This window comes from Rhipicephalus sanguineus, chromosome 3, assembly GCF_013339695.2.
Source record: "Rhipicephalus sanguineus isolate Rsan-2018 chromosome 3, BIME_Rsan_1.4, whole genome shotgun sequence".
Taxonomy (NCBI): Eukaryota; Metazoa; Arthropoda; class Arachnida; order Ixodida; family Ixodidae; genus Rhipicephalus; species Rhipicephalus sanguineus.
Window position 1 is genome coordinate 64,637,153 of NC_051178.1, and position 20,813 is coordinate 64,657,965.

At 46.4% G+C, this 20,813-nt stretch overlaps 1 protein-coding gene across 1 annotated transcript in view; it reads right to left on the reverse strand.

Annotated features, from left to right (window-relative positions):
- Positions 1-218: 218 nt before the first annotated feature.
- LOC119386692 (beta-1,3-galactosyltransferase 1) overlaps positions 219-20,813 on the reverse strand; it is a 49,616-nt gene continuing 29,021 nt past the window's right edge. Inside the window, exons 2-3 of the mRNA XM_037653984.2 lie at positions 17,816-18,630; positions 219-1,034 (exon numbers count right to left, since the gene is read on the reverse strand). Coding sequence (XP_037509912.1) covers positions 533-1,034; positions 17,816-18,630 — 1,317 coding nt within the window. The 3' untranslated portion in view covers positions 219-532. The remainder of the gene's footprint in view (positions 1,035-17,815; positions 18,631-20,813) is intronic.

The window sequence follows — 20,813 nt, forward strand, 5'->3', positions numbered from 1 at the left end:
ACCAGATGCATGCAAGTTGCGTAGCTGTCAGTCTTCTGGATAGTAGCAAACGTCTGAAGTATCACCTCTTTAAGAAAAAGCATCCTTCAGTACTACGCCATCGGAAGGCGTCGTAAACAAACAGCGCTTTTTGTAGTTTATCGGCCTGTCTAGATCACTCTAATAGGAGCGTCATTCTTGTTTTGCCGTTACGCGCTTGTTTTTCTTCCAACGCTCTATTTTTTGTACTATCATTCCAACTCCTTTTACTACCACCCCGTTCAGGGTAGCAAACCGGCTATTCATCTGTTTAACCTTTCTGTCCTATCTCGATTTCTTTCTTTCGCTCGCGGAAGCGTCGATCACCCGCGTTGTCTGTCCAGACACTGTCAATCCACGCACGCCAGAACTCTGTGAGCTTGCTAGGCATAGGGCTCGGCCACGGTTATGCAGCATCGCGCGGTCGTCCGTTCGAGACGGTACGCGAAGCGTCGTACATAGTCATCCTTCGCTTTCTCAGCGTCGAAGCAAACGGTGTCCACGCAGCCGAAAACTAGCTGCATTTGCCAGTTTTCAAGTCCTCCCACAGACTCCTTGTCTCGGCTGCCGTCAGCTCGTGCTGGGCTAGGACACTTCCGTACAACGAACACAGTGTCTTATCACCACGGCTCTTCTTGCGGTGGTTGTGGAACCTGGGCGCGCCCTCCAGCGCGATCGCCTTGCTTCCCGAGACGACCTGTGCCCTTTCTCGGCACATGCCCGTCACGTACACGTCCTCGAAAGGGAAGATGGGCGCCACTCGAGCGGCCGCGTACAGAGGCCCGACGGCGTCGCGAGTCACAGCGTACGCGAATCCGCTCACAAAGTCCGGCAGTCGCGCCTTGGCGAACAGCTGTGGCGAGGTGAACCACTTGCTGGCCCGGTTCCGGTTGGGTCGGAACCCTTTCATCAGGTAGCCGACGATGGCCCTCCGACGTCGCCGGGACCTCGTGGCCAGGTACGCCCGCAGTGCAGCGAGGTTCACGAAAGCATCGTCATCGGCCTTAACCAGGTACCTGCGCAAGAGGGTGAATACCTGTCAGTCGAGCCAGAGGCAGTGAACCGCCTGTTCTGGGATGACATGCAGCCATTCAACAAACCGCGCAAGAAAGGAAAACACGTCGAAAATTAGGTTCTTCTTTATAATTTGATATATGTAAAATTAGACTTGGAAATTTGATGAATGAATCAGAAAGCACAGGAGAAAACGAGTTGCTGTGTTTCGAAGCCGTACTCGCATCCTCAGCACTGAGAATATGATGTTCGGCGGATGTGTTCATGATGTATTTCTTGAGCACTTGTGTACGACGTATGTCTGCTCGAAAAAAAGAAAGAGCCATCACACTAATTTCTACCTATCAATAAAGTGACTGACTGATTAGACTAATTTCTAAAGCTTCTCAGTTTGCGCACACAGCACCATTATTTAAACAACCAAGGAACGATAATATGTCATAATTTTAAAAGTGAAGGCTTGGCCGGCAATGTTGCTAACACACTAACAGAACGAAAAAGACAACACGGTAACATTACTAGCGGCGCTTCAAAAAAACGTAAGCTCATACAGCACTTGTAATTACGAACATTGGCGCGTTACATGTTGTACGAACTAAGCTAACTGTAATCAAACAGTGACGCAAATGTTACATTTTCTCGCCTAAAAAGTACGTAAAATACTTTTATGAAAACATGTACATTGCTTACACCGGTGCTTTTTCGCCGTTCCTATAGTCTTCCAGCACTACACAGCTGCAGACTGATAACTGCATAATTCTACACGTAATTTAGTACCCCCACATACCCTATTGAAGGCTTTTTTTTCACTGAAGATTACGATATGCGTGTTCTCATTGGTCAGGATTGGCTGAAATATTTTCTTACGAAAATTTTAGGGTAAGGCGTTTTCGTGAATACGGGCCCAGGTGGTATTAGTTTGCAGTCGCCCGCTACGGCGTGCCCCGTAATCCTATCGCTGTTCTTTGTTTTCGTGTTGCTTGTTTTTCGGTTGAAACTGCATGCTCTACCTGTGAGTCACACTCTTAGCGACTTGTCTATGGCTGTGGAATGCCGTCAATATGGGGGCAGCCGCTCGGTCCGGCTGCTTGTACACTTTTAACAGCGAAGCTATCTAGCAAATCGTTCCTTGTGAGGCGCTCGCAAAATACTGTCATCATCTTAACGGCCATGTGCCACTGTGCAGCTACCTGAGAACGAGTACAGAGAGAAAGAAAGAAAGAAAGAAAGAAAGAAAGAAAGGAAGAAAGAAAGAAAGAAAGAAAGAAAGAAAGAAAGAAAGAAAGAAAGAAAGAAAGAAAGAAAGAAAGAAAGAAACAATCAGAGACACGGAAAGAAAGAGACATATGCCGAAAAATATTCTTCACGGGGCGGGTTTCAAACCCGCGTACCCTCGATCCGAAGGCGAGCGTCCTAACCACTCGGCTGTCCAGGCACGCTAGCAGACCATAGCGGAGCTTTGTATAGTATAGTGTAGCAAGTGGCTGGGAAAAAGAAGTGAGCGCGAGGATAAGAGATGTGATGCTGAGAAGGAGGGAAAAGAGGAAGGGGGAGAGTAAAGCGTAGCACAGAAAGAATGAGGTAGAGAGAAAGAGAGAGAAAAATGCAGGAAAAAAAAAAGAGACAGAACATCAACGAAAGAGAGAGAAAGAAGAGAGAAAATTAATTAGAAGGAATGAGGAAGCAAGCATCGCGTCGTCTAGCGACCAGATACCGCACCACCTGGCCAAGCCGCGCATGCGCTGTAGCTAAGCCACGCCCACAGACGGAGACATCACGCGCAACCTCCTCCCTATAGTGCATAGCCTCGCTGCGTACTCCTGAGGAGGAAGCGGCGCATCTCGAAGCTAGACGTGCCGGTCGACCGGGAGTACGAGCGGCGACGGGTCTGTGCTTCGCTGTGCCAAGCTTTGCGCGACTTAGTGCAAACTGCCCGCAATCTTTTTTTTTATAAAACGAACACCAAACGCGTTATGATTAATTTTTCACGGCTTCCGTCATACTTTCGGCATTCGCACACTCGACCACAAGGCTTTATTTCGAAGAAAAGTTCGCTTTTACAAATAGCGTAAGGCTGCCATCATGTGGCCGCGGAAGGGCTTGGGACAGCGGCAATAAAACATCGGAGGGAGAGTTCGTATTTGACAACCTAGAAGCTTGAAAACACCATGGGGCCACCTGTGTTGGAACGTGTCGTAAAACAAGGCCCTTTTTTAAAACTTTCGCTCGGTTCGTAGTTCGCAGTTCGTATTTTCACAACGCACCTCGTTTACCGTGAAGGAAGCACAGGTGACGGCATTCACTCCCGGCAGCAGTTATACCTAAAGAAAGAGGCACAGTTGCCGCAGTTGCCGCGTTTTCAACTCTCTTTTTCTTTTATTTTCTTCTCTTTCTTTGTTACATACGCCCGTTGACCTAATGGCTCTAAAATTCAACGCAAACGACAATTACGCGTAACCTCTAGAAGCCACTGAGCTCAACTCAGCAACAATTTGTGCGCCTGATAACTCTTCGCCATGCTTGAATCATCAAGGGATGTATTCGCCCTGTGGGCCGCCGATGGCGGCGCTGCGAACTGCGCTCCGGTGACGCAAAGGCGGGGATTAGGCTTTTGTCGTCTCCTAAGCTCTGGCTAGAACAGCAGCATTTTCGTCATAGTTCGCTCGCGTTACACGGCGTTCCTCGACTACTAGCTGTATTTTCTTGCAACGATAGTTCTTCAGATGGCTGCTAGCATTACAGGAGGTTAAGAAACGTTAACATTTAACGTATCTTCTATATACCTACAGTCATCGTGGTCAGTATCATGCCCGCGAGTTCTTGGCGCCACTCACTGGGCTGAATGGCGTTGAAATAGCTTACGTGAAAGCGCGAACGTCCCGCCAAGCGAATTAAAGAGAGCCTATGCTGCTTTGGAAGCGAAGCGCGATCAATAAAAGTTAGCGTTGTGTAAACAGACTTGAGTTGAACGAAAATTCACACTCCACTCCCAATTGTAGTCATGTGGACCTATGTACACAAAACGTTTGCCGGCAAAATAAAATTGATAACGTCATCGACTAGTGGGTTATTGCGGACAACTGGCGTAGATTGAGCGAGTTGGATGCATATTAAAACTTGTTACACGCACTATCGGCTCCGAATGAAACGCCAGCAGTGGTGCGCGTTGTGCAGTTCGCACCCTTATGATTAGAGATGCGCTCCTTGGCTGAGCCACATTCATGCTTTCGATCACGCAGTACTGCCTAATCGGATGTGCGGGCCTGTCAATGTGATGGCAGGACGGCGCGCACTATACAGCTCCTAATGCTTGGGCAAAGCGCTCCATTGTTCGCGTTTAATTTGACACCGATAGTATAGCTTGGTAAATAGTACGAAAAATCGGCGAATGTGTCCAGGAAGAGGAGAAAGATAACTATTCCCATCATTCTTTTGGCCCCTTTGGCTGGTTATTGATATTCTTTACCGCGCTGTAACAAGACTGAATATCTTAAGGTGAAAGCCTTAGATTTCCTCATCAAACGCGAAAATTGACCATCGGCGTCCCGCGTCGGCAGCATCAACACAAGTGATGCAAAAAGTCATCATATGATGACGTCAGCTTATGACGTCATCATGGCATCACAGACAGCCAAAATTTGTAACTTCATAACGTAATGTTACTTGATGACGGCATCACATGACATCGTCGCTTTGCATTGCCTCGGTGACCGGTGGGCCGATCACGGAGGCAATGCAAAACCAGGTGATGTCTAGAAAGCTTGCAATGCCTCCCATCCTCTAGGCAGTGCAAAACTACGTTACGTCCAGAAAGCATTCGGAAGGGGGCCTGTAAGGAACAATACATCGACTGAGGAAAAAAGATGGCTTTTGCCTTCGAGTCATCATAGACAAATGCATAAGGGACTCTGTGAGTCTATTTTTAGTACTGTGATCGCACTACGCCCCATCTGGAGTCGACCGTTGAGATTTACACTTTTTTGTTGCAAATACAACTCATTACGATTTCGCGATGCGAAAGCTTTGTATTTATCTACGTTAGTACGGTTAAACTAATTATTTTCAGCATACTTTCAGACGACTATGAACGAGTCAGAAAAAGTAGATTTATTAATGTAGGAATTAAGACATGTTGCATAAAAAAAATCACAGCATATCCACGGAGTGAATGATGATGAGTGGGCGAAGCTGCGGAGGTTCATCGGTAAACCGTGAATCTTCCGTGAATTCTGCCCAGTACATCATCACCGACGTGAGATCGGGCGCGTTTATACTAAAGGTTCGATGAGTTATGACGACTTGCAGCTCACTTTAATTTCACATGTACGCTGTGAATTTTCATTGTTTAGAAAACCATTGCTTTAGAAAACATGTGGCGTCTTTCGTTAAGCAGCTGGCGTCTTTTCGCTTTGCTTTAGAAACATCTGGCGTTCTTTCGTTTTGCTTTTACAAAACATCTGGCGTCTTTCGTTGGTTTATTTCATCAATCAACGGCGTTTTGAATAAAATTTTTATTGTTTAATCACGCACAGGAGAAATCTCACCAGGCACTACCTTGGAGGTAAACAACGGCTGCTAATGGGAATGAGAGACAGAAGAAGTCGGCTTTTAGCTAACACTTACACTTCTACTTCTACTAACGTTTCCTACTGGAACATGCCAATGGCTGCTAATGGGGAATGAGAGACAGAAGAATTCGGCTTTTAGTTAACGCGCACGCTGCGAATTTTTTATTGTTCAACAACGCACAGGAAAAATCTCCCACCGGCACCACCTTGGAGGTCAAAGCGTAAGACTTGTTACGCACTACTACTACGACTACGACTACGAGGGACGAACGGGTGCCGCCTTAAGGAGCTTCGCCCCTAAAACAACTCCGCACAACCTACCAATATTTCATTACACCCAGGGTTGCCAATGATGGCTACTTTTCGCCAAATTGGCGAATTTGAGAGGCTCGTGGCGACCTAAAATTATGAATGGCGACACGGCGAATTTTTGGCGATTTTCGGCTTATATCTCCACTAAGTTGTGCATCCTAAGCTCAGTGTCTTCCCAACGAATGAGCGGCAACATTCTCTGTATTTTTCTTGGTTTTAGACCCACGAGTTGAATGTGCACATTACGCGTCATTCGGTGTGTATCTCCTCAATTCTTCTAGATATAGGAGGTACTGCAGCGGCCCCAAGCGACATTCTAGCAACATGTAAGTCAGGAGACTGCCTTGCATACCACGAGGCGGCAATGTTTTACTATAAGTTTAAGGCTTTAGGTGCCTTAAGCATCTCTAAAGTTTCGCTTCTGAAGGGGCTAGACGATAGGTTGGCCGCGTCTTCCGACCATTTGTTCCGCCAGAGCTCCAACTGTTCTGAATAGCTTGGCGACTTATTCACTGTTTCAGTTCCCCCAATTCAGCTCGTAAAGACTGTTTTGGAATAGCGAAGAGAGGCGGATACGCGGCTATTTGTGCAATAAAAATATATGTATTGAGGCATTTTCCACTGTTCTCGGTGAGCGTGTGCAATGAAAACAATTAATATATAACATTTTAGCTTATCTACTTGTCCATTAATAACGCATCGGATTAACGCGTGTAGATATAAGTGACTATAAGAAAGGGTCGGTGGCGTCCGGTATCATATTAGTTGCCACTGAAAAGGTGTAGGACTCACTAATGATTGGTTCCTGTAAGAATTCTGTCGTGTTACCTCCAATAAACCTTTTAATCCTTTTAATTCATATAAGGGTACGTAAAGCTGTCTACAAAGAACGATTTCACAGTTTTCGCCCAAGGTTTACCATACTTTTACCTTTCAAACGAGCGGACAGGGATGGAAGGATATCATGAGCGTTTCATTCATTCACCCTTGCGCCACCACGCACATCTTGCGGCTACTCGGAGAAGCAGCACCATGTACTCCCATGGTGAAGCGGGCGATACAACTGGCATTGAGAAACGTCAATATAATTTAAGGGTCTAGGATGGTACTGTATTCTACGGGACTATACATGAGTGGAAATTTTTATTACTATAGGTATGCCGCACATATATATAGAATGGCGACTTCTTTGGCGAAATTAATGAAAAAATGGCGACTTTTGGCTCGTCGTTTGGCGACATTTAGTCGAAAGTAAGTGGCAACCCTGCTTACACCGTCGTGCATCCCCTTTTGACTCGTGCTATGAACCGACTTATTTATTGTTTAAATTTCAAGTACTTACGACGCGCTTACACAGCAGCTGCTGAAATCAATGGTGGTTGCCTGTAACGACCATTGACCATTTAATATATTTGAATGATATCACACGTCGTTTCCCATGCGCTTAAAACTCCGAACAAAGGAACTGAACCGAAGGAGCAGGCTTGCCAACCGAACACGCGCAGCACGGGGTATACATATATTGCGCTTTAACGCAGACACTGAGCCGAAGATCGAACGCTGAAGTCAGTGATCTAAAACAGGCCGGAAATTCACTTTGAGCGCACCACAGCCATAGAACAGTGGCGAAAAGAAATCGTCGCCATATATGCAGATGTACACATTGATGGCTAGCAGACGACACCAGGAGCAATCGACACTTAACATGCTCCTGATGGCAACTCCGCTCGATTTCGATGGGCATATTGCTTGAACGTTCAGTACAAATTGCTTTATGTACTTGCCCACTAACGTTTCAATAACTCGAGCAGGACAAACTGGCCGGCAATGTCGAGCAACCTTCACGTAGCGAGTGCGCGGGCAAAGAGCGGCACCCGAGTCCTCTCTCTGACGTCACACGCGAGAGGGCGCCACTCAAAAATCTCGAGGCGAATATTGCGAGCGCATTCAGTGACTCTTCTTTGTCACTTCGACATATCATCATCATTTGTACAGCTTCCCCATGTGTATATGTCATAATCAGTGTGTCTTAGCTCGAGCTCGGCTGAATATTTATTTACCATTTACCAACACCCTTACACTCATGCCAAATTATCAGCAATTGCACGCCCTCCGCACCAACCCTTTCACACAAATTTTCCCGAGGTCTGTTCAGAGGTCGCATTCCTGTGTTCACTGCAGCAACCGTCCGAGCACTTACTGTATCTTGCAGGTATGAACCCTGCCTCTTTTTACCCGCCAACCCTGGATAGCCCAACTCTGGCCACGAAACTTCGGGAGAAATAATACGTGAGACAGCTTCCATCGTATCTGTCATCAAGTAGACTGACAAAAGAGGCAAAGCCTGAGGGCACCTGTTTATTAAACTCATCGACGGTGTTTTAACAGCTAAGCTGTTATAGCCGGTCATAAAATGTCCATGGTCACCAGAAAACTATCATTTTCCTCAACGGGCATGTGCCACCAAATGGGGCAAACCGCACTACCCACCACTGGTTCACTAAAAATGAAGAAGGCAACAGTTAGCCCAAGAAATGGTTGTGAAGCGACGGTGGCGAGCTGAAGACCCCGAGTACGTACAACGAAAGGAATAAAGATAGAGAAAGAGATAAATTCTAGGGGCGAAAAATTTCTTCGCGAGGCGAGATTCGAACCCGCACACACCATCCGAAGGCGAGCGGCTAGCGAGCAAAGCATAGCCTTGTATAGTATTATATAGCAAGGGGGGGGGGGGAGGGAAGCGAGGGAGAGGAGGACAGATGTGAGTGTGACGAGGGAAATGGGGAGAGGAGAGAGCAAAATGTACCATAGAAAGAAAGAGAAGGAGAGAAACAGAGAGAACAAAAAGCAGAAAGAGAAAGAGGGGGAGAAAGACAGAGAATCAAAGAAAGAGAGAGAAAGATGCGCTTCTTTTGTTATTTGTACGTAACTAGTTCGTTGCCCGCGTAGCCGCTGCCTTGCACAAGCCGCGCCCTAATGTCTGGGAACCTTGCAGGTTATGTTAGAATCTTCTTATAGGCTTGACCGAGAAACCGCGAACAGCTGAGAATATTCTGGATCTAGCGCTGCCACCAGCGGTAAGGCTCGAATGTTCGATGTCGCATGTGTAAATGCCGACGCGCCTTGTTGCAGATCAGTTTTTTTCGACGGCCGCCGCTCTGTTCGCCGCTATCACTGCACAGTGTGTGTTTTAGAACTTATTGCGGGGCGAGTTCGTGCATCTTAATACAAAAGGGATAACTGCGCTACCTGACACACACGTAACAACCATACACACACACACAGGTGCAGACTTGCCCATGAACTTTATTACACACATTCCTCCTATAAGTACACTTCGCAGAAATCATCACCGAGCATGCGCTTTTCAGAAATCTATCATCGAAAAAAAGTTTAGCAACCATAGGCTTCCCAAGCAATGCTTAGCAGCGCTGCTGCTCTTGACAGGCAGCGCTATCTCTGGCAGAAAAAGAGAAACTGGGGTGTTAGCAGCGCGCGTTTTCCCTTCTCTCCACCGCGTTGCTGCTCGCTTCTGTGCACGTGCAGAGCTCTCGCGGTGCACTTTCGGCGCCTCGCAATGTACCGCTTGCAGTGCGGCTTCAAAAGGATTTTCAAGCTTGACTGGCACTTCCGAAAAGCGAACTTGATAAAATGAGAAAGGCTCGTCAGTCACGTTAACGGTGAAGAGCAGACGATCGACGACAACCACGCCCGACTCAAAGCGAAATGCATTTCCCAAGTCGCGATTACACCCTGTAGCACGTATACCTCGAGGTAAGTCTCATTCTGTCATGCTAAAGATGAATAATGGTCCACATGCACTCCGAAATGAAGCTGTACACGCTATCGATGTTCTGCGGCGTGGACTACGAAGCATATGATTGTTGTTTTGATATGGCATGCTTACAGTAGCAGCCGTGCACTTTCGTGAACAAAGGTTTGCGGCGTGCGAAAGAAAGATTATACGGCCATGACACTGCTTCCTGAGAAGGTTAGAGTCAAGTCCTCCGTGCCGCTGGAGAATCACCCGCCGATTAAGACGCGAGGCAGCTAGCTGAGCTTCAACCACCGTGAAGCAAGATGAACTGCTCGCCTCGTTTCTTCGGCTCTCGCGTCATGCTTGCAGTCTCTTTTTATGATATCGACTTGACAGGCATATAAAACCTGCTGCGCGAACGCGGCTAGAAAATCGCACAATGTCAGAAGGTGGTTATTTCAAGGTTGCAATTGCAAAGCATGTATGAAGTGCCAGTTATATTTAGCGGCTTAAATATATATCACCCCAATAAAGTGACAAAAACAAAGCAAACCTGCAGAACGATGTCAAAGCTTGCTGAAAATGCACAGACGTTCGTTCCGGCGTGATAAAGCAGCCTTCCCGACGCGTGAAATGCAGGCGCCGAACTTCTGACAATGTGCGGAGTTCAGTTGAATTCAACCAACCGCGCAACGCTAACGGTATAACGCGAATGTGAACGTTCAACAACGACGGGTAGGTCTCACGAGCACGGGGAATCAAAACACAAAGTTGCTTCACCTACAACCGTAACTGGACTTTAACAATGCGAGAAGACAGCGAGTAATCATTACTGTAGTCGCTGCGTGCATGCGCCCCGTTACTTACCGATTCAGGTAGTCGGAACGAACGAAAGCGATGAACTGAGACAGCCAAAATAGAAGGCGAGACAGCGCTGTCAGCTATCCACGCTTGCCGCCTTTATTTCTCGTGCGACACGCCCGGGAACCGATACAGTTTAACACGTGAATCTTGTGCCTTGTCTGCACTGTTGTGGCTGGCCACTAAACCGCAATACTTCGGACCACGCTTGCGCATCCGCGGGGTCGCTTCTGCCATCGTGGAAATGCGCAGCTTCGCACAGCAAGCCTCTCGGTTCAACGTACCCAGCTGACGGCCTACCAGTTACCCGCACCGAGAGAAGAGCGCGTGCGCACGTGCGCTACCGCTACCGTGAAAGAGGCTGAGTTGGCCGCGCAGAAGGTTCAGAGCTTTCCGACAGAGCCGCAGCGCGGCTGGCGCGGCGCTGTCGTCGCGCCGCAGACTTGAGCTTGGGTTCCCTATAGGACGTCATCTTAACAGCGCTCATCGATAAATCTCATCTCTGTGCTATGTAAGAACACCAATGACTCACTGACGCATTCATTTCCCTTCTTTCTATTGTGGTATGCTTCGCAAATTTCCCTTGCTCTATTATCTCGGTAGCGGCTCAATATCTTAACATCTTTCAGCATCGGTTCGCACTTGCACTCGGAGCAGTGGGTGGGTAGGTGCACGCTTGTATTGTTTTTAACTGACAATTCATGTTGACGCGTGCGCACGTTCATACATCTTCCAGTCCGTCCTACATAACTTTTTCCACATGACAAGGGAATTTCATAGACCACGCCAACATTGTACTCTGCATATGAACTCGTGTGCTTTTCCCCGCATCCTTGTACCGTGTTTTGGCTGTCGCCTATGCGCGCGCACAACCCTGCAAGCTTCTTAGGAGTCGAAAACACGACTTCAACACCATGTCGCCTCCCAACCTTCTTTTAGTGGTGCGACGTTTTGTGCACATAGGGCACAACTATACACCTCTTATCGACCTTCGTCCTTTGAGAAGGTACATTTGAGTTTTTCGCATTGAGTTCCGCTTTGAGTTTTCCGCAATAACATCAACAACAAAAAACGCCAGGCCTGCGCTGAAACCGCAGCACTGTCACAGCGAAAGCTGGAAGAGCGGCGTTTCTAGAGCCCGTTAAGCTTTCTTGGGACTACAATACAAGTACACTAGAAAGGTACCCACTACGCCATAAATAACAATTTTTGTGAAGTTGGGAAGCACCTACTAAGCCATTATTCGTCATTCTGCGGAGAAGCGAGGCACCAGCTACATGTCTGTAAGGCATTATGTGCACTTTGTTGACGCGACGACTGATGATAATGGAGAATTGTGGCTCAGCCCTTTGTAATGGGTTGGAAGCTTTAAACGGCCCATCAGATATTTAATTTGCAATTGGTGACGCCCGGTCGCTATGTCCCTCTCCTGTCATGCTGTATAACATACGTTGACATGGGAGAGAGACGGGTAATGGATCATGCGCTTATGGGCTTCCTTGGCAACCAATACAAGTGCCCTTGCGAGGAACCCACTACGCTATAAATCACTGTAATTTTTGAGAAGTAGGGCAGCAGGCACTGTGCCATTTTTTCGTCATTCTACGGAGAGCGTTGGTACCTGCTAAACACATGTAAGGCATTATGCGCACTTTGTTGATGCTGTGCCTGATGACGATGAAGAATTATGGCAGAACCCTTTGTAATGGGTTGGAAGCATTCAACAACCTACTCGTTGCGCAATTTGCATTGTGTGACGCCTGGTTACAGAATTCGCGTTGTGCGACGCTTGGTGCTTATTTTACTCTTCTACCACCCTATATTGCATATGCTAATGTGGTTCCTTGCCGACATGAAGCCTGTATAGGACCTTCTTGCAAAGCAGTTTCAAGCACCGGCATGGCTCAGAGGTTGAATACTGGGCTCCCACGCAGAGGGCCCGTGTTCGAACCTCGTTACATCCTGGAATTTCTTTCTTATTTCGTCTTTTTTTCTTATTTCCAGCGATACTGGTTACGGACACCGGTGGCGGCGGCGGCGGCGGCGGCGGAGAACTACGGCGCCAAAAACGGCCGGTGAAATGATCTCATAACAGCTTTCGCTGTAAAACAACAACAACAAGCACCTTTGAAATAAAGCCTATTCAGTACCAAACTGTATTTATTCTAAAAAGACAGGGCGTGCAAACAAGGACACAAGAAAGAAGTCAGGACACCACAAACGCCGACTAACAACTGAAGAGACGCACAACGGCTGAAAAGGAAAGAAGGCACGAAAACTTATCTGCGCATGCCCATGCAACAGGCGAACCTATCAATCCGGCACGCGTGGCGGTCTACGTTGAAGATAACTGTTAAGGCATTTGATTTCATCTTTATGCAAGTTAATCGACGGTTGGCTCACGCATGCGCTACCACTATTCTCGATATGCCATGCTTCAATCATCAGGCGCGTTTCTTCATTTCTATGACGGTACAACACTGCGCATTCATCGAATTTTGGCGTGCACTTGCAATCTCGACAATGTAAAGATGATTAGAAGGTGAACCTCCTGTTAGCGATCTCTTATGTTCCAACAATCTCTGGTTAATGCATCGGCCCGTTTGTCCCACGTAGAAGCGACCGCAGCTGAAAGGGACCTTATACACCACACTCGTACGGCAATCAGTGAATTTGTTGGTGTGTTTTAAGAAACAAATATCGGTCCGCTTCTTGTCTTTTACTCGCTCATTCTTCCTCTGCACAGCGGCACAAATTTTACCTAGCTTATTGGCAGCCGTGAAAACAACATTAACGCCGTATCTACTTCGTACTTTCTTTAGCCTGTGAGACACGCAATGAATGTACGGTATACCTACGACACGTTTCTTCCTATCGTTTTCTGCATCCATGCTCGGACTTAACACAATAGACTTCTTTAAACGTTCAGCGACCCTGGCCACTGCATCACGAGGATACCCTACATCTAAAAGACGTGTAACCTGTGCGTTAAAGCTACCACTCATTTTGTGCTCACACGACTTGGTGAGGGCTGATTTAAGGCAACACATGGTGTTTGTTAAGACATAACCTTGAGAGAGCCAAAACACATATGAACGAGATCCCATTTCGAGCAATCGTTTCAGAGCAAGGCACCTGGCAAGTCGCTGTATCTAGTTATTTGCAGAACTGCTTAACCTCTTTGAGTTTTTCAGACCCTTTTGGTATGCGTAATTCTCAGGCGCTAGTTCAGTTCCTCTCAGAGGAGAACCCCGGCTGTTGTAAAACTTTTAGTATGGATATTGAAGACCTGTATTATTCTTTGCCGCATGAGGAGTTGTTAAATTGTGTTAATGAATGTATTAACGAACAAGCGCACCAGACGGTTCTCACCGATAAATGTGGTGTTTCTACCGGGGCATTTCTAGAAACCCTTTCCATGTATTTAAAGTCGACGCTTGTAGGTTGGAAGGAAGGCGTTTATGTGCAGAAATCAGGGATATGTATTGGTTCTAAGGTTGCTCCGGTTCTTAGTGATTTATACCTTAGCAAGATTGACAATCTTTTGGAAGGCGCCTTAGGTAATTCGGTTATTAAGGCTTTTCGTTATGTGGTCGATTACTTGATCTTTTGTAGTGGTGAGGACTTTGAAAAGGTCGTAACTTCCGTGAGCGAAAAATTTGAAATTAATGGAGGTGGGCTGAGCTTTACTAAAGAGGTGCCTCAGAATAATGGAATACAATTTCTAGATATTTCCTTAACGTTCCGGAAGAACCACGTGTGCTGGCAGTATTCTCCTAGATCTTCGAAACCGCTGTTAAATTTTTCGTCGAAGCACTCGAAGGTTGTAAAAAGCGGTATCACCATGTGTTGCCTTAAATCAGCCCTCACCAAGTCGTGTGAGCACAAAATGAGTGGTAGCTTTAACGCACAGGTTACACGTCTTTTAGATGTAGGGTATCCTCGTGATGCAGTGGCCAGGGTCGCTGAACGTTTAAAGAAGTCTATTGTGTTAAGTCCGAGCATGGATGCAGAAAACGATAGGAAGAAACGTGTCGTAGGTATACCGTACATTCATTGCGTGTCTCACAGGCTAAAGAAAGTACGAAGTAGATACGGCGTTAATGTTGTTTTCACGGCTGCCAATAAGCTAGGTAAAATTTGTGCCGCTGTGCAGAGGAAGAATGAGCGAGTAAAAGACAAGAAGCGGACCGATATTTGTTTCTTAAAACACACCAACAAATTCACTGATTGCCGTACGAGTGTGGTGTATAAGGTCCCTTTCAGCTGCGGTCGCTTCTACGTGGGACAAACGGGCCGATGCATTAACCAGAGATTGTTGGAACATAGAGATCGCTAACAGGAGGTTCACCTTCTAATCATCTTTACATTGTCGAGATTGCAAGTGCACGCCAAAATTCGATGAATGCGCAGTGTTGTACCGTCATAGAAATGAAGAAACGCGCCTGATGATTGAAGCATGGCATATCGAGAATAGTGGTAGCGCATGCGTGAGCCAACCGTCGATTAACTTGCATAAAGATGAAATCAAATGCCTTAACAGTTATCTTCAACGTAGACCGCCACGCGTGCCGGATTGATAGGTTCGCCTGTTGCATGGGCATGCGCAGATAAGTTTTCGTGCCTTCTTTCCTTTTCAGCCGTTGTGCGTCTCTTCAGTTGTTAGTCGGCGTTTGTGGTGTCCTGACTTCTTTCTTGTGTCCTTGTTTGAACGCCCTGTCTTTTTAGAATGAGTACTTACCAACTAGCTCAGCTCTCTGGTATTCCAAACTGTATTTATTTTCCAACACATTTGTTGGAGGTCCTTTAGTCTAAAAGCTGCAACATGCAGCTTGAATGTGTCATAAAACATCTGCATGGCACCAGTACGTCTCTTATCGGAAATACAACATATGAAACAGTCATCTTTCGGCACATACAATTACAATGTTGCAAGACCAATGAACGCACATCAAGAACACTAATGTTTTAACAAAGAATTATACATTATATATAAGAAATAAAAGCAATTAGCGACAAAGAAAGCTAAGATGCCTATTGCACTATGTACCCCACAAAAATGTCAAGAAACACTGCAGTCAACGCACTCAGCATGTACAGTATTATGTGCCATTGTATTATAAAAACACAGAGTGCGAGTGAACATTACGTACACCGAACAATGTGAAATCTAAAATTACGTTTTTTTTCACCCTCATTTATTTCATATTTATCGCAGTTTGTAGAAAATACGCTATGATTTGATTTCGCGTCAAGGTACGTGCCATATTTTCCTTGGCGCATTTATTTAAAAGTGAAGGGAAGGTGCGTCTTCACGACTGAATAAGATCATTTCTGCACCTGTGTGGTACAAACTACCTGCTTTGCTGCGGGTACCTGCGTCACTTTTTTTTGCGTTTTATTTGTGACATATGCTGTAAAAAGGCTCTAAAATTTTCGGAGGCTAATGAAAAAGAATACAACAGCCGGAACTCATGGAGAGTAGTTGCTCTTATAATGTTGTCAGAAAGTTGCGCAGTAGAATGAAAGTAAGGTGCATTTCCTATGTGTCGAAATACTCGCTTCTGATGTTAAAGTGAATTAAGATTTTATTTCGTGGTGGTAGGCCACATAAGCGCACAATAATTTAAGTGCGATTCAAAGAAAGCATAATATGTTTGCAATATTACTTTCTCTGAAAACAAAAAAAAGGGAAAGAAAGATGGCAATGTGATAATGCACCCACGGCAGATGACAGTAAAATTGTAAATAGTTCAATATGATGAATCCAGTTCATATCTTCTCAAAATGTTACGCACAATACTTTGAACTTACTCAAAATGCCAATAGGCGTATTGTCGAAGCATAATTCTTGTTTCAAACAAGTCTGCCTGCCTCTGGCCTTGATAAGACTCGATGATCGGCCTTTTACTGAAGGATAGATCTTGGGAGCCTGGCCTCACAGCTCATCAGCTGAGTAAGCCACGCCAGCCCCCCCGCAGTACTTGAAGGCAGTATAATTAGGCGACCGCCTGTGATGCACTGCACTGTGTGTGTGTGTGTGTGTGTGTGTGTGTGTGTGTGTGTGTGTGTGTGTGTGTGTGTGTGTGTGTGTGTGTGTGTGTGGTGTGTGTGTGTGTGTGTGTGTGTGTGTGTGTGCGCGCGCGCGTGTGTGTGTGTGTGTGTGTGTGTGTGGTGTGTGTGTGTGTGTGTGGTGTGTGTGTGTGGTGTGTGTGTGTGTGTGTGTGTGTGTGTGTGGTGTGTGTGTGTGTGTGTGTGTGTGTGTGTGTGTGTGTGTGTGTGTGTGTGTGTGTGTGTGTGTGTGTGTGTGTGTGTGTGTGTTGTGAAATGTGTCCATCTTTCTCTCTCTTTTTTTTAATCCCTTATTTCCCTCCCCAAGGGTAGGGTAGCATACTGGACGCAGTCTAGTCAACCTCTCTACCTTTGTTTTATTCCTTCTCTCTCTTTTTGGAGTTATTAACTTTTAGAGCATTATTACGAGACCAAACCGACAAATGGCAAAGAACAGTGCAAGTTCTCTCGTACGATATATTCAACATCATGGCTAGAGACGAACAGGCCCGCGTCATCAGCGTCTAGTACAATGGATGAATTTGTTGAATATTTCAGCAATATTGTTTACATAGATAAAAAATAAAAACGGGCTCAAGACTCTACCATGTGGGACGCTTGCTTTAATTTCTTTATAGGAAGAGCAGTAGTCTTCGACAGCAACGCAATGCGTTAGCACAGACAGATAGGACTGAAATAACCAGTTTGTCACACCACGGATACCATATCCATCTGGTTTACTTATTAGTAGCATGATGCAATGTACAATTCACAGTCTACTTATTAATATGTGATAAGGTAAGCGGTCGAATACCTTGCTTTAATCACTAATAATACCTAATGTAAATTTTCCAGCATCAATATTATTAATTATTCGTTCCTTTTGACACAACAAAGCTGTCCCAGTTGATCCGCCCGTGTGGAAACAGCGTTGACAGCCAGATGGAATGTTAGGTTTTGCAAAAAAAAAAAAAAAGTTGTTAATGCGAGCTGAAATCACCTTTCCTGGACCCTTAGAAAACGCACACAGACTAGAAATAGGCCTAGTTCCTTTACCACTTTGAAGATAACTGACTCCCTTGCTGTCTTCATAGCTGTCTTCATACCAGAACAAACACATACACATGATCAAGTGCGATGACGTCAATTACATATCTTATAGGTCTGATCGTCTCTCTTGCCACGTACGTTCGACTGACAGAATTCCAAACTGTACATACACATGTGTACCTACCCGTATCTCTTGCAATTCTCGTGCGCCCATCGCAGACCCGTCACCGTGGACAGGGACAGGTTGTAGTATGAGTCCACGAAGTCGGACTGCACCAAGTCGCCGTGTCGGCTGGACTCGTCGCGGAGTCTGTGCTCCAGCACGGGGTCCGGGCTCGTTCCCAGCACGAAGCCCAGACGGCACAAGACCGCGTCTCCTGACGCGGAGGAGTTGTTGCGCCGACACACCGACCCCCACGTGTCCCTTACGAGCGCTCGTCGGTCGAAGTTCTTGACCGCCGACTGGACGAGCACCAGAAAGACGACGGGGACGTCGCCGGAACACAGGTTCGGGTTGAGCGTGAAGCGGTACTTGGAAGGGTTGTAGGGTGGCAGCCACGTCGGCTTCGGTCTAGCCGCCTTCTTACTCTTGTTGGCGGCGGCTGCGACTCTGTCCAGCCTCTTGAGGCTCTCCTCCAAGAGGACGGCGCCCCGCCTGTTCTGCTCTGCCTTCCGAGCGATGAGGCGGAACGCGGCGGCGGGTTTGGCTCCGCGCTTCTGCGTCTCGATTTTGTTGTCCGCCGCGCCAGCGGGCTCTCTGACGCCGGGAGGGTGACGTCCAGGAGCGTCGTAAGCTGCGCCGGGTGCTAGGAGCGTTCGCACCGAAGGCTCTTGCTTGTCCCTAAACACGGGCTCACCGACGAGGCTCTCGCTTACGGGGCGCGTCATGTACTGACGGTAGGCGGAACGTAGTACGTTTGGGAACTGGACGAACGCGGCGAACGCTGCCAGGCAGAGCGCCAGGCCGAAGCAGGACTTGGTGGCGTAGCGCAGGCGCACCTGTTCGAACCAGCGGAAGAAAACAACGGAAGGATTTAGGAAAGAAATAGTTTCTGTGGACGTTTCCAATGGTTAGTTCGTGCGATACATAAAATAGTGGTTATTATAGTATGTAACTCTCAAGTAAAACTTGCAATCCCAATACAGTTGAACACCTCAATAACGAAAGCCCTCAAGAACGAAATTCTCGCCGCAACGAAGAAACCTGGCGTCCCCGGCAAAATGTCCATAGAGTTCAATGCATTTGCCCCCTCTCTACAGCGAAGAAATTTTAAAAAGCACTCTCGCAATAACGAAAGTTTCAGGTAGTGATCCGCAACATTCTTTTGTAAATTCATGAGCTATTTGGGAACCCAGAAGTTCGAAAATTGCAGCACCGCTCATTCGACAAGACGGGCACATACGTTTCCGCCAACAATCATCGGTGCAACCATGGTGCTGTTTAAATTCGGTCGGATAATGATGATCGCAACAAGACTTTTTTTTTTTTCTTTCTCTGAGAACAGTTTTTTTACTAACGCCCCTGTTAGCAAAAAACTGTTCTCAGCATTGGTACATGACGTCGGAACATGACGTTTCAAGTGACGCCATGCCGACAGACATTCTGTACACTGCATAACTGCTTGCTGTTTCGCATCTCTCCGTGTGCACGCCGAGATCTTCCGCGCTTTGCTCTAGTGCAGTGTTGTTTCGCCTTCCGGAAAGATGCCTCCTCCTATTAATTATTACGCGTAAGTTTTAGGCACTTCATGAGAAATCTAGGATCATCGCCAAAGCTGCGAAAGGCTGAAAAAAGGTGGACATTTCTCAAATCCTCAAAAGGTCTACAATTCTCAAACCTGAATACAGCATAATTTTTGGTTCTGCGAAGTAATTGGTGTGCGTATTTTTCTATTTTCGCGACAGCGAAATTCTTGCGAGAACGCAGAAAAATCGCTTCCCCGGCAATTTCGTTATTGAGGAGTTCGACTGCGTTCCCTTTTATATGTTCTTCTGGTCATCTAAGTTGACGAGAAACTAATTTTTTGTGTAATGTATTCAGCGAAACTCACGTAAAATCGAAACTACACGTCGGTGAATAACCTAGCGCGTTATTTGCCTGCCTCTTCGACGTGCTTTCCGATTACGATTACAGAAACGGAGACATGAACTGTGTATTTGTTCAGGTTTACACGTACGCGTTAGAGATTCTAAGTACTTTGCTCATGTGTTGTCTGCACCTTTCCAAGCGTCGTAAATTCGTTAACGTTTACTGGCGGAGCTTCATCGTACCATCCACTAATCATCTTAGCACGCGTAAGTGTACGGCAGTGAATAAGCTGTCAAAGTAAGGTATAAGCGCCTGCATTAACCGAAGCATCTTGCGATAGAATTGTTCATAGGAAGAAATTTCAACCACTCCTGATGCTGGAATTATCATTAGAGAAGCCGGCCGGTCAATGGCAAATAGAAAAGCAGATAGAGAAGCTTTGTGAATCATACATCTTATTATTACAGCGAAAGCTGTTATGAGATCACAAGGGCCATTTTAGGTGCCGTAGTTGCCCGCCGCCGCCGGTGTCCACAACCACTATCACTCGAAATAAGAAAACATTTCCAGGACGGAACGAGGTTCAAACCTGGGCCCCCTGCGCGGGAGCCCAGTACTCTGCCTCAGAGTCATGCCGGTGCTTGAAACTGCTTTGGAAAAAGACCCTATACAGGCTTCATGTCGGGAAGGAACCACATTAACATATGTAATGTAGCGTGGTAGATGAGTAAAATAACAACCAAGTGTACGTCACACAACGCGAATTCTGTAACCAGCCGTCACACAATGCGTATTGCGCAATGAGTGGGTTGTTGAATGCTTCCAACCCATTACAAAGGGCTCTGCCATAATTCTATATCGTCATTAGCCACAGCATCAAAAAAAGTGCACATAATGCCTTACAGGTGTTTAGCAGGTACCACGGTTCTGCGCAGAATGACGAAAAATTTCACAGTGGCTGCTTCCCTACTTCACAAAAATTATGATGATTTATAGCGTAGTGGGTTCCTCGCAAGTGCACTTCTATCGGTTGCCAAGGAAGCCCATAAGGCTCCCATTATCCATTTCCTCAGGGTCTCAGTAAAGTTAATTTCCTCTATCTCTTTCTCACGTTAGCGTATGTTAAAGAGCGTGGTGGGACAGTTAAATAACG